General features: G+C 39.8%; 1 protein-coding gene across 5 annotated transcripts in view; it reads right to left on the minus strand.

The window, feature by feature from the left end:
• Nucleotides 1–14,097, minus strand: part of SSH2 (slingshot protein phosphatase 2) — a 246,294-nt gene that overhangs the window by 34,045 nt on the left and 198,152 nt on the right. For all 5 annotated transcript variants that reach the window (XM_081219857.1, XM_081219859.1, XM_081219856.1 and 2 more), the window contains 5 exons: nucleotides 11,991–12,059; nucleotides 11,133–11,198; nucleotides 7,595–7,789; nucleotides 3,889–3,982; nucleotides 3,626–3,754 (listed from right to left, as the gene is read on the minus strand). In XM_081219857.1, coding sequence (XP_081075983.1) covers nucleotides 3,626–3,754; nucleotides 3,889–3,982; nucleotides 7,595–7,789; nucleotides 11,133–11,198; nucleotides 11,991–12,059 — 553 coding nt within the window. The remainder of the gene's footprint in view (nucleotides 1–3,625; nucleotides 3,755–3,888; nucleotides 3,983–7,594; nucleotides 7,790–11,132; nucleotides 11,199–11,990; nucleotides 12,060–14,097) is intronic.

Here is a 14,097-nt window from a genome sequence, read left to right on the forward strand (position 1 = left end):
ATATGAGACTTAATTTTTCTTTGAAACCAAAACTCTACTTTAAAAGGATCTGTAATGTCAAATCTTGAAAAAGATAACCATCAGCAGTAAAATTGTGATTTCTTTCTCATTCACAAACAACATTACTGGTTGCCTGTCCAATATTACTGTGTTTCCCTAATTTAACTAAGAATGCTGCCTGCCTTTCTGCAAAGGCTCTCTGTTCACATCTAGCATTTTCTCAGCCAAATCGGACAGCCTCCAGGAGAGCTGTTGATACGAGATTTGGTTGGCAAAGGCTTCCAGCTTAGAGAAGTAGTACACTCTTAAGGGTGTGGAAGAACTGCTTTTTCTGGAAATACCCTGGCTTCCAACCAATCAATCCTGGCTTCTCGCTGCAGATTTTCTTTAAACTACGCTCTATACTTTTCTTCTCCATATCAGCTGGACACCTTTCCAAATAAACATCTCTGTGCAGTGCCCTACTAAGCGGAGCATTCTTCCAAAGGGAGGGGAGAAATCCTGCTGCATCCCTTCACACAATCTGCTCGCGCTCCAGGCATGGCAGCTATGCACAAGATGAAATGACTTTGCAGAAAATTAACAACACCACTTACAGTTTGGATAAAACCTCTTTTTCTGTGTCAACTGCTGGGAAAGCCAGCAGAGCACAGACTCACTGGAGAAGAGACAGGGGTGTGGACACAGGATATGGTGGTACAAATAAAGGGAAGAAGCCATCACGGAAGAAATACAATAAGATGTTTAGACAACCTGTTCAGGCACTTATTTTGTTGGATAAGAGTTAAATTTCAGGATTCTCCAGTTTGAAAGTTTTTTTCCCAAATAAGAAAAATATTCACAATGCAAAGAACATGTCCATTCTCGAGAAAACAGAATTATATCTGAAGCTGAATACATTTTCCTTTTTTCAAAAATATGTACATAGATACATATTAAAAAAGTAAAAAAGAACTAGAAGGCAATATTATATAATGAAAGATAATAGTGCTTATCTCTCTTGGTATTGATTAAATGTCATTTATTGTCTTCTGAAGTTGTCTAAATTTTCTATAACGAACATGAATTATTTTTGTAGTAAGAGAAAAACCCAAGACAGAAGACTACACCAATAATCATGAAATAATAGGATGAATTTAGTGATACAAATACTCAAATGGATTTCTAGTTGATTAGTGACTAATTTGGGGAGAACTGGATTGTTTTTTCTGCTTAGAGTACTATTAAAATTTATTTATATGTCCTAAAATAGTACCATTTGAGGAAGGGGTAAGGAGAAGGTAGTTCTTGAGGGGGTGGCATCAGAGACACAGGGAAGCATGTCTGAACTTAAACAGTTAATGACTGAATTTGATATTCATCGTGTCTACCTCCTTTTAGGTATTAAGATCTAAGCTCAATGGGAAAGCAACTTGCAAGTTTATAGCTTTGGTCACTTTCAAACGAGTTATTTTTGGCTACAGGCACTTGCCCTTCATAAAAATTAGTCATGTTACATGGAGACAGTTGGGGGCAGGGTCCATTTGAATGAGTGACTCATAAGTTTTCTATACACAACACAAAAATTATTTCCAAGGATACAAGAGCAGGGAATACATGAACCCTCATGGAATTACACACAAAAGACAACAAAGCCAGGTGCTATACAAATGGAAAGGTCAATGACAGTTTTGCCATATGATCTACATCAAGAAATGGCAACACACATTGATCAAGTTAAAGTAAAGAAACTCCCCTCCCAGCTCACAGCTTTTCATGAGTAATTTAATAGCTAAACACCACCATGAATCACTTGACAAGCATATATACTCCAAAGTGTCAACAAGTTAATTCAGGGCACAAGCCTTCAATGGCATGAAGGTCTGACTGTTTGGTGAAATAAACTCTTATATTCAGGGTGAGATGATGCAGTTTAGTCAGTTCCTGTGCATATTTATTCCTCTTCTCTCCTGTTTCCCAGCCTCTAATCACTTCAAAAATGTCCTTACCAGAGAAAGGAAGTGAAATTCAAACCAATCGATTTAGTTCCTTGTTAGCATTTTTAGTCAAAGTATGTGGGAATTGGAAATAACAGTGAGGTTTTGGTGTTCCCCACTGACTTCAATTATCCTTGTTATCCTTGTGCCCACTACCATGTACAGGTGAAAACTAGAACTCTTTAACATTTGGGAGATAAATAGGTCTTAGGATGTTAGAAGCTTTCCTAATCCATCTGTCAGAGACATCTCCTTGGGCTAATTACAAGCCCTTGAATGTTCAGGTACCATGAAGAACAATTTTAAATCACTGAAGATTTGGTAATCAAAAAGTAATTGAGGGGCCTCCCTGGTGGCGCAGTGGTTGAGAGTCCGCCTGCCGATGCAGGGGATACGGGTTCGTGCCCCGGTCCGGGAGGATCCCATATGCCGCGGAGCGGCTGGGCCCGTGAGCCATGGCCGCTGAGCCTGCGCGTCCGGAGCCTGTGCTCCGCAACGGGAGAGGCCACAACAGTGAGAGGCCCGCGTACGGCAAAAAAAAAAAAAAAAAAAAAGTAATTGAGGGGGTTCCCCTGGTGGTGCAGTGGTTGAGAGTCCGCCTGCTGATGCAGGGGACACGGGTTTGTGCCCCGGTCTGGGAAGATCCCACGTGCCGCAGAGCGGCTGGGCCCGTGAGCCATGGCCACTGAGCCTGCGCGTCCGGAGCCTGTGCTCCGCAACGGGAGAGGCCACAACAGTGAGAGGCCCGCGTACGGCAAAAAAAAAAAAAAGTAACTGAGGGACTAAAAATGTAGATACAAGGTTCCAAATGTTTTAAAAGTCCAATAGTCTTTGTTACAAGTAGTTTTCTGGGGGGCTTCCCTGGTGGCACAGTGGGTGGGAATCTGCCTGCCAATGCAGGGGACACGGGTTCGATCCCTGGCCCAGGAAGATTCCCACATGCCGCGGAGCAACTAAGCCTGTGTGCCACAACTACTGAGCCTGCACTCTAGAGCCCGTGCTCTGCAACAAGAGAAGCCATGACAGTGAGAAGCCCGTGCACCACTCGCTGTAACTAGAGAAAGCCTGTGCACAGAACAAAGACCCAACACAGCCAAAAATAAAAACAAACAAATAAATAAATTTATTAAAAAAAAAAAAGTAGTTTTCTGCTCTGTTCAGATATATCAGATCTTAGACCCATTTGGCAGATTTAAAAGAGTGATCTCAAAAAGGATCATTCTTTTTGGATACACTGTATAAAACTACTGTGAACTGGTCCGCTTTGTGGCTCTATTATGTAGGACAGATGAGATCTTTAACAACCCATGGGGAAGAAAGGCCTGATCTGTAGCATTTGCCAATTTCCTCGGTGTAAATTTTCCCACCATAGTCAATTGATGTCACTGAGGAATTGGGAAGAGATGAGCAGAAGCACACCATTATGTAACATTTCCACCATATAATAGATGTAAATAACCTTAAGAGCACAGATAATTGTAAAATGTAGTAAAATATAGCAAGTGATGAGGTTTGAGTATTTATGACCTTTGTTTTTAATGTAAGTTACATTTTATCTAAATATGATAAAATTTGATAATTGCCCCCGCCCCCATGAGTTGGTATGGACTAGCCCCAGCACACCCCTTTAAAGTGGCCCTAGGACTTACCAAGAACACGTGCTCAAATATCTGTGTAGGGCTATCCATCTGACCAAGGATCACTATCATTTCATTATCTATAAATTCCTTGAATTCTCGCAAGTTGCACACCATTTGCATTTCCAATTCAGTTCGTATCTGAAACAGAGATGACATTTTGTACTAATCTCTGAAAAGTCCCTCTGGACTTTCAATCACTCACCATTTCTAGCCCCACTCCTATTATCATTCTACCTCTAGCCTGGGAACAATGGGGACTCAAGGTCTCTTACCTCTTTGGATGTGATATTCTCCAAATCCTTCTGCATCATAATCTCCCTTAATTTGGTTTTAATTAGCCTTTCTGTTCGCTCACGTTCAGTTGGTCTGAGAAGAGAGAAATGGTGATTTTTCTTAGGCAGGAATTTGACCAAGTTAATGAATGTGCCATCTGATTATGTTTCCAAACTGGCAGGCCTTCCCTTTGTTACCCTTAAATTTATATTCTGAAGGCATGGGAAAAAGAAAATTATACTTTAAAATTTTTCTTTTCAGAATGTATAGAATATAAACATGTAGAAATTATTACTTGAAGAGATTGTACATGTCTAAAAGCCCATAAATATATTCACGCATACAGATCCGAGAAGGAGTAAAAGACAAATAGGCTATACTGAGTGTAATACTTTAATGGAGGACCACTTCCCATCAAGTACCCCTGAGTACCACTTGCTGAGCTAGAATACCAAGCTGGGAAGACCAGTGGTGTGACCTACTATGGAACTGGGTCTTCTGTAGCTTAAAAATGCCACCCAATGCTGACCATTTGTTGCTATGGTTCTAGAAAAATGCGAAAGAGAGAAGAGTGATTTCTGCCTTCTTCAATGAAGCAAATTCTCTTCCAAAATGGATTTTAAGGATTAGCTACCTGGAGTACTCCACCCAAAGAGTTTTCTTTTTCACAAAAGCTCTCACCAATATCTCTGTGAAATTATTATCCCCATTTTACAGATAAAGGAAATAAACAGCTAAAAGGTTAAATAACATGCCAACCATCACTTTCACTGGCAGGAGACCCAGAACTCTCCGTCCAGCCTAACACTCTACCTGCAAGATTATGTTGCTTCCCTTAGTCTTCTGACTCTCTTAAAAACAAAAATTTCCCTTGGAACTTTACTATGAAATCAAACTAGGAAGCTGATTCTCCAATTACTGGAAAGATACTGGTTCAACATAACTAGATGCTTCTCTCTAAAAGCATTATTTCATATTATGCAGAATTTGAGTGAGGCTAACAGAGAGCACTTTCTGTCTCATCTTTCCCTCCTACCTACTTGAGAAAGGTATCTGCCCTGTACTTCCTTATTTGGAGATGGAAATGGACTAAGCCTTCAGGCATCCTGCCTGCCCTTGCTGCCTACGGCCTTATCACTGGCTGCAAAAATAGCTTCAGTATAATCTCCAAAGATGGATGCTCTGACCCCACAACCTTGGGGCTCCCCACCACTTGGACTCTTAGTGTCTCACGAACCCTGCAGAGTATAGCTAACGCCTCTGCCATTTCCCTGTCAATCGGCCAAAGCATCCCTGTCTTGACTAGGATTAACATTCTTAACCATGCTCCCCACCATTTTTCCTAGACATAGCTAATGGTAGAAAATTATACATTTCAGTCTTCTACTAAAAATAAATATTGGTAAAAAACAAATTTTAGCACCTGTGTGCATCGGTTCCATTCCCTAGTTTAGCAGACCTTCTCCCAATCCTTCACACTTGTTGGGCCAGAGTGGTTTGGGAGCAGACATACCTGGGTTTTAATCCCAGTCCTGCTACTTACTAGTGGTATGACCTTGAACAAATACCTTCCCTTTGCTGAACCTCTGTTTCCTTTTCTATAAAATGTGAACAGTAATACTATTTGCCTCATGAGGTTTTTATGAGAATTAAATGAGATACCATGTATGAAGCGCCTGGCATAACATCTGACGTACACTGGAGGCACCATACACCTATGTTCCCTGCTCTACCTTCCTTGGATTTCAAAATATAAACTTTATTCACAGTAGAGCACTTAAGTCCATTTTGGCATACACTCTCCTCTGTAACCTCAGCATTATTTTTTAGGCTTTTCTAGTCAACTTAGGGAAGAAGAGGGAATGGAAGAGGCATTGCAACACAAACATACTTTCTCCCTTGATTTCACTAGAGAAAAATCTGGAAAATACATATATACACAAAGAAAATAAAAATCACTGAAAATCCCAGTCATTATTAATACTCTCACCTACAGTTCTCAGTCTCTTTTTCTATAGACAGACATTTGTTTATTAAATATATCTTAAATTGTGGTTATATTGTACTTAGTAAGAATTAACATTTAATGAGCCTTTACCATGTGCCAGGGACTACATTTTACATTATTACTATTATTTTTTTTTGCTCAGGGATAGAGAGAGATTATGGGCAATTTCATTTTCTTTCCTTTTTGTGCTGTAATTTCCAAATCTTCTCTAATAAAATCAGGAAAAATGAAAAGTCTGATTCAAAATGTCCATTTATGAACCAGATGAGACATCCATTTCTCCAATACCCAACAACCAGTCATAAAGCATGAAACCAATAACACTGCCCACGATTCTGAAAGCCATACATACTATCCTTATCTTTTTAGTTACTGTGGAATCTTATTTATTTATTTGTTTGTTTATTTATTTATGGCTGCGCTGGGTCTTCGTTGCTGCGCGCGGGCCTTCTCTAGTTGCAGTGATTGGGGGCTACTCTTCGTTGCAGTGCGCGGGCTTCTCATTGCGGTGGCTTTTCATGGGCTCTAGGCGCACGGGCTTCAGTAGTTGTGGCTCGCGGGCTCTAGAGCGCAGGCTCAGTAGTTGTGGCAAATGGGCCTAGCTGCTCCATGGCACGTGGGATCTTCCTGGACCAGGGCTTGAACCCGTGTCCCCTGAACTGGCAGGCATATTCCGAACTGCTGCGCCACCAGGGAAGCCCCAGTTACTGTGCAATCTTGAAAGGACTAGAGCTACTAGTACTAACTGGTCCTCGTACCAATAATACCCTATACAAAAAAGCTTTCACTGTTTTTTCTGACTGTTCCATTCACACAATTCTTAGAAATTTCACCTTTTCTAGTAAAAAGCATTTATTATCTAAATTAAGCCCTTAAAAAAAGAATCATGAATTGTTTTGGTATCACTTTAGGAATCTGAAGATGCAGGTTTGTAAGACCATTTAGCAAGTAGCTACTCTTCTTTCCCAGATGTAGAACACCTTGGAAGTGCAGAAAGATCAATTCAGAGCAAAATAAACATCCTGATTAATTTCCAAAGCAGGAACTAAGTGCGAAAAAATTTCCAAAATAGTCACATAAGTTTCAACACATAGACCTAAAAAGGAAATAAACATCAGCTCCACCTTAGGCTATCCCATTTGCAGTACAGCAGGGAGATTTAATAAAAATGTTACAGACCTAACAAGGCAAATGTGGGGCTGAGTAAGACAGAAATTACAATATATATTTTTTAAAATTTGAACAGAAATCAGTTAAAAATTAGCATAACAACATAGGTATTCTAAATTGACTGGAAACATCTTGTTTTCTTAAGTATTAGCAAGATCCCTCTAAAAGCTTCTCTATGTCATTAATTTGCTTAGGAAATGCTTCTTTAAAGATAATGGAAAGTCAGACTTCAGCCTGACTCCTTTAAACTCAAATTCAAATTAGTGGAATCTGAATTAATGGGATTTTATGGTATTGCAGTTCTTAACTATGGAGACTCCGCTGTGCCCAGGAGTGAAACTCTTCAGGCCTTTGCACACAACAGAAAGGACAGGTTTCTTTGCGTGGCAGATGTGTAGTGTGGATGATGACTAATATCACTGGTAAGGTTAATTCCCTAAGAGGACAGATTAGGGAGGAACATGCTGGTTCTGGCCCCCGAGAACGCAACAGAGAGGACTTCCATGATCCTCAGCAAGATGACTTACATGTCTGTGAAAAGAGCTGGAGAGTCAGGCCGGTGGGACTGCACATCCTGCATAGCATTCCATTCATTGACTGAGGATTGATCTGAGTTGATATGGCTCTCATAATAACTCACCCAGGTGAGAAACAGGCTGCCAGGGTAGTAGTTATGCATTCTGGCGACTTCACAAGCCTTGTGTAGACTCTGTAATGCAGACCTGAAAGATATGCTGGGAAATGAGCACTGGAGAACTGTGGGGATACCAAAAGGCCAATAAGCCATGTGCTCCCCAAACTCTTCCAATTTTTAAATCCTATAGAGTTGGGCCTCTGGAGAATCTATTCCTTGGAATTCAAGAATCTCTGATTCTGATCATACTACATTATCTCTTCATAGCAATCAACTAGACATATCTTGCTGAAAGATATGATGCATTATTAAGGCAGTGGGTAGAGGGGAGCAGGAGAACTGACAAGCTACCAGTGAAAAATAGGTCTGAGTACCTATGGAGCTCACAATCCTGTAGTTGGAACCACGCTGTGGCTACTGTCACTAGAGAAGTAAAGATCTACTTCATTTACTACACAAACATTTGTTTCTCTTGGCACAGAGTCACGTAAGAACATGTATTCCCTATGACTCTTAGAGGTCTCACAAAGATCACATAGACAGATGTTCCTAAGCCTTGAGGACAAGTCCTTTAATGTCCAGGATGTACTGATCTAATGACACCTGTCATTCTTGCTACCTTAGTCTCCTAGTCTTTTTAAACCATTTATTCATACACTTGAGCAACTTTCTAAGAACAGCTCTGGTTATACTGAGACTAATTAAGTCTCTGACTCTGAACTCAGGAACTCAAGAAGGGTAAGCAAAACTGAAAAGTACCTTTTTGGTTATATACTTGGGAAAACTAAAGCCAGAAATGCTGGGAAGAGTTATACAAGAGCAGGCATCTTTCTATGTTTTTGTTTACTGGTTTGTCTCAAGTGCCTAAAAGAATGCCTTCTTTAAAAAAAAAAAAAAAAAAAAAAAAGAATGCCTTCTAGTTCAAAGTTGGAGCACAGTTAAAATTTGTTGAATGAAATGTCTTATTAGCTATAAACTAATGTCTCTCTCCTAAGGGAAAAGGATAGTATGCGAGAACTCTGTGGCCAATCTATACCCATCTTTTTCTTAAAAATGCCTTTTTATTTTTTTTCTTTCATAACAAATGTGATCATGCTCATTTTAGAAAATTTAGGGACCTCAGGTAAACGGCAGAAATATCCTGTAATCTGACTGCCCAGAAATAACCACTGTTGGTCTCTGCAGAGATCTAAAATAAGGATGATCATATTCTGCACACCATTTAGCTTGTTCTTTTACTATATACCTTGTCATCAACATCTTTCCAGGTCAATAAATATTCCTCAACTAGATAATTTTTAATGGTTGCATAATATTTAGAAACATGGATGTACCATAATTTAACTGATTCCTATTATTTTAGCCATTTAAATTGCTTTCCATTTTTTGCTACTATTAGAACACTGACAAACATTCTTATAGTTAAAAATTTGCACACACCCTTGATTATTACCTTAGGATAAATTCTTAGAAGCACAATTACTATGTCAAAGGGCATATAAAATGATACAGCAAGCTGGCAAATCATTCTCCAGAAAGGTTGTTCCAGTTTATTTTCCCACAAGTAGGTCTATGACAATGCTGTTCCTTGAGTCCTTGTCAACCCCGTAAAATGTAAATTAAAAAATAAAATCATGACCAATTTCATGAGAAAAACATGCCAGTCCATTTTTAGTAGGGAAACAGATTTTCCCTTAAGAACAAAGTTGCAGAATCTTTTAAAATGCCTCCTTTTACTTAACGTAAGCCAGATTCTCAGAATTCTCAGCAAATTTCAGTTTCTTACACAGATTCAAAGGTAAAAGTCAGCTTAGCGCAATGTACAGGATACTCGATGCATGTTTTCTTCATCCAGGAAACACATGCTTCAAAAGCATATGCCACAAGTGTCTGGGGCAAATGTCCCAAACACACTCAAGGCATAACCAGCTCATACTTCAGCTGCATACAGGAGAGTGAGGCTGCAGTTAACTACCTTCCTGTGAAGGAAACACCTGGTCTAAATGCTGCTTTGATCCATACATCATCTTCTCCTGTTCTTTCTTTTTTTTTGTGTGTGTGACTTTCAGTTCACTACTCCTCATGTGGTACACCAAAAAAAGTTTCTTCTGCAATAAGCCAACAGAGCTAGGACTAGTCAGTCTACTTTAGAACATCAAAGCTTGAATTACTTGAATCCTTAAGAATTAAGACTGCTTTATACTCCTCCTAAAAATATAACTGAAAACACTGCATTTATGGGACTTAGGACTTATGGGTTTTACCTGGTATAGGTCAGCTGCTTTTAATGGACCCTTAGTCAAAGGAGGTCATAAGTTTTCTATGAGAAATTTATCTGTGAAATATGCCCTAAATCTAAAAATTGGTCTAAACACATAACCTGAAACTCTGTCCTACCTCAATTACTGCATGAAATAAGATTTAATTGTTCAGCTGACTCTCTTTTAGGACCGCACCCACTTCAAGCCTATCAATCCTGTTATTCAGGGGTAAGTTATCTCCCTGGAGTCTTTTTCAGGCTCCTTTATTTCTTGTTTGGCTTGCATTCTGCCCATTCTACTCCTCATGGGGACTTCCACTATAGAACAGGCAACTGAATGAGGAACTGAAATTCAAATCGCTGACTGGGGGATGACTCTGAATCTTAGAGTCATATCATTCCCTGCTTAGACTGGATCATTTTTCTAGATCATCTAGAACAAGAGAATAAGAATCTATTCTGTCTAAATGTAAGAGATACTCTTAGGCCAGTTATATAACCTCTCCAAACTTTGGTTTTCTCACACGTAATAGGGAGCTAATAATACTATCTTGGGGAGTTGATGTGATGATTAGATGTATTCCATGTAAAGCACTAGGCTCAATGCCTGACATATATAGTAAGTAACCCCAAAGTGTCAGTACACCAGCTGATGGTTATTAACAACTACAGTGTTTTTTCTAGGCTTTATTTGCATTATGTAAATAGTCTCACAAACAGCTGCCAGCAATTAAATGGAAACTTATCGATGTATAATATAACTCCATCAATGCTATCCCTGATTACCTGAAGAAAGGGGAAGTTAATGCATAGTCGTGAATGTTCTAGACTCGGCTCTAGACTGTTACTAACTTAGTCAATGTGTCCCTATAAAACTCAGCTCCAGCTGGCTATCTGATCCATTAAGTGTCTTCCAGAGTCTAAGAGCACCTCTGAGTTTCACTTGTTCACCAATGCTGAAGGCCTTCCATTGTGATAATTTGAAAACTGAACTTCTAGGTCATCTTTAACTATGATGGCCACACAGACAGATCACACAAAATTCTATACACACAAACAGATCATAGAGCATTTTCACAAAGAACCGTACCATTTCAAATACTACTTCTCACAAAATATTGTTCCAATAACATTAAAAAAACTTTCATAGAGATATTAAAAGTCCTCTTACCACATTGCCTGCACAGACACAGGTTTGAATATGTGAACTCTGTTATCTGTTGATACGCTGAACCCACTAAGGAAAACAGAATGAGACAAAAATCCATAAATGAGAGTAGGTTATTTCAGTTGTGAGTTTTCAAGGCTGTTTCCCAGGCTAGCAATTGCTGGCTCAGTAGAAGGTATCATCAGGCACTTTGTGTAGAAGTTAACTGGAGTATGGGACTTGACTGAAAAAGCTTCAACGAATTGTCTGATTTTATCTACCAAGCAAAATGAATGGACTCCCACATTGGAGTCAGGGAATTACATACTGTTTCCCAGCTGTAGCTATGGACAAACTGTTCTGCTGTATGTTTCTATTTGGAAGTCTTGTGGGTTCTTAGCAAACCTGACCCTGGTTTTATAAACTGGAGCAAACATCTTGGTCTCTTCGGGACACATTCTAAAAACACCAGTAGGTGGGGGGGGTGCGGGGGTCACTGGAAAGAACTGGCACAGGAATGGGTTATACTGTAGGCTGACAGCTGGCAGAGGCAGCAAGAGGTTATCTGAAACAGAACATATCGTCCTCTGGGAGAGCACTGCAACAGTGCCACACGCTCAGATTAAAGAGTGAGCCAACAGGCTAGTTCTTCTTTGTTTGGATTCGTACCACCGTCAGTCTAGAGGAGTAGAAGTGAGAGGCTCTGGCAAGCGGTATTTTTACTCTACTTTACAAAACAGGAGTTTAAAAGGGCTCACTGAGCTGCTGACATGACAGTTCAGTTGGGCATAACGGGCCTCCCATTCAGCTGAATGAATGGGTGCTAAGGTGGAACCCCACCCCTTGGCTTTCTGTAGGAGAACAGAAAGGGAAAGCTCTTACCCATCGCCATCCAAATGAATTAGGGTGTCACTCCAGAGAGGCAGGACTAAGCCCATGGTACAAGTGCTACTGCAAGGCAAGAAATGGTCCATAAGTTACTTCCGGTTACTCTAGGAAGCAGCTGTTTATTAACTCTTTCACTACAAAGGATAAGTCCCTAAGCTCTAAATTCTGACATAAGTGCAGAAATTTCTATCATATTACTAGTAACCCAACATATGTGCCCAAGAGCTGTTTTAAACAGGCGTTAGTTAGGTCTCTATGTATTAAACATAGAGAACTTATTGACTGAGCTTCCTTTACTGCTGTCTTGCAAATGGCCACTGTCTAAAAAGTCCAGGTGAGCGCTGACTTGCAACTGGCAGGTCTCAGCCCAAGTTCACAGCACCCGATTCAACTCAGAATTATTTCTAATGCCAAGAACTATTGCTAGTTACTGAAGACCTCTGAATATGTGATTTGCTCAATTCTAATCCTGAGGTTTACATAGATTTATTAAATACAAGAAGGTACTCAACAGTCTAAAAGGGAAAAGTAATTGTTAATGGCTTGTAATCAAGTTAGAGAGGCAAAACAGACACATTACAACTCAAAGAAATAAAACAGTGCTTGGTGGCTGTGCACTGAAACAGCATTGCTGAAATGCAGAGTGAAGCGGAATGTCAACAACCAAAAAAAGGGTAGCTCTAGTATGGTATGTTAAAATATTATTTAAATCACACCCTGTCCCAGGGAGGAAACTAGTTTTAAGTTAGTGGAACAGGTTAGGATGGGAAGCCATGGACTCCCAATTGTGTCTCTATCACACCACTTCTCTGGACAACTATAATCTACCTTAGAACTCTGCCACTTTCTCTCCTTAAGGCTGCCATAAACCATTTTCCCCTCCATCCAGTCTCCCAAAGGCTCCTACACCCTCTCCCTTCCAATATTTCTTAGAAAAGCAGCATGGTACAGTAGAGAGAACACCAGATGTAGGAGGTGGAACAGCGAAGTATGGTTAAGGGCATAGGCTCTGGAGTCAGAAGGGCTTTGGAATCTGGATTCTGGCATTAACTGTATAATTTTAGGCAAATTATTTAATTGCGTTGTGCTCCAGTCTCCTCATCTGTAAAACTGGGATAAAACCACCTTCTTTATTGGGCTGTTTTGAAGGTTAAATTAGATAACACACCAAAAAAAAATGTGTACGACAGTGCCTAAAACACAATAACAACTACCACGTATTGAGCAGTTATACTATATCAAAAGATCTGGATTCGATCTCCTTCAGTATTTCAATTCCTTTTGACAAGTTATTTAACCTCTCACAGCCTTAATTTCTTCATCTTAAAATATAGGTAATGAAACCTAAGGCTCACAGGGTTATCATAAAAATTTAAAATATTTAAAGTGAAACAATACATATGAATGTATTGTCATGTAAAACAAATGTTGAATATGAATCTGTGGTGGGTGCTCTAACACAATGGAAAGTGATTTTGGCAGGGCAGGGTGGGGGACATTATGAAAAATGCATTAAAAACAACATGGGGAATACTGAACTCCCACTGCTGCTGGAGTCACTGCAGGGCTAACAAAGGCCATTCCCTAGTTGGGCTGTATCTAAGGCTCTGCACTGCACTTGCTGGCCTGTGTTACAACTCCGCTAGTGATTCCAGAGTTCAGGAGATTCAAATCAAGATTGCAACAGCTTAGGCACATTGTAACCTTGGGCCTGAACTCCTGAACAGCTATCAAGCCAGGCCCTGGAGGGAGGAAGACTGCTCCACCACTGTTTTTGTTGACTAGATGAGGTGAGTACAAGGAAAACCTGTTTTGAAAATGGCTTCCCAAGGTTGAGCGAGTTATTTTTAGAGTAGTTTTTTTTTTTTTTTTCCCTTAAGTGAATGCTTAGCTAGGTCCTAGCAGCAAGTATAATTAGGGTATAAACGTGAAGGATTTATAGCTTAGTGACAAATCTAGAAATTAAGTAACTACAGAAGATACCAAAGGTCCAAAAGAGTGTGATCTATGAGCTTGTGACTAGACACCAGTTAAACTTTAGACAAGTGACAATGATATGCAGGAAACAAACATCAAATTTTCTGCTTGTATTCAGGTCAGA

The sequence above is a fragment of the Mesoplodon bidens genome (genome assembly GCF_964165515.1).
Source record: "Mesoplodon bidens genome assembly, chromosome: 19".
Taxonomy (NCBI): Eukaryota; Metazoa; Chordata; class Mammalia; order Artiodactyla; family Ziphiidae; genus Mesoplodon; species Mesoplodon bidens.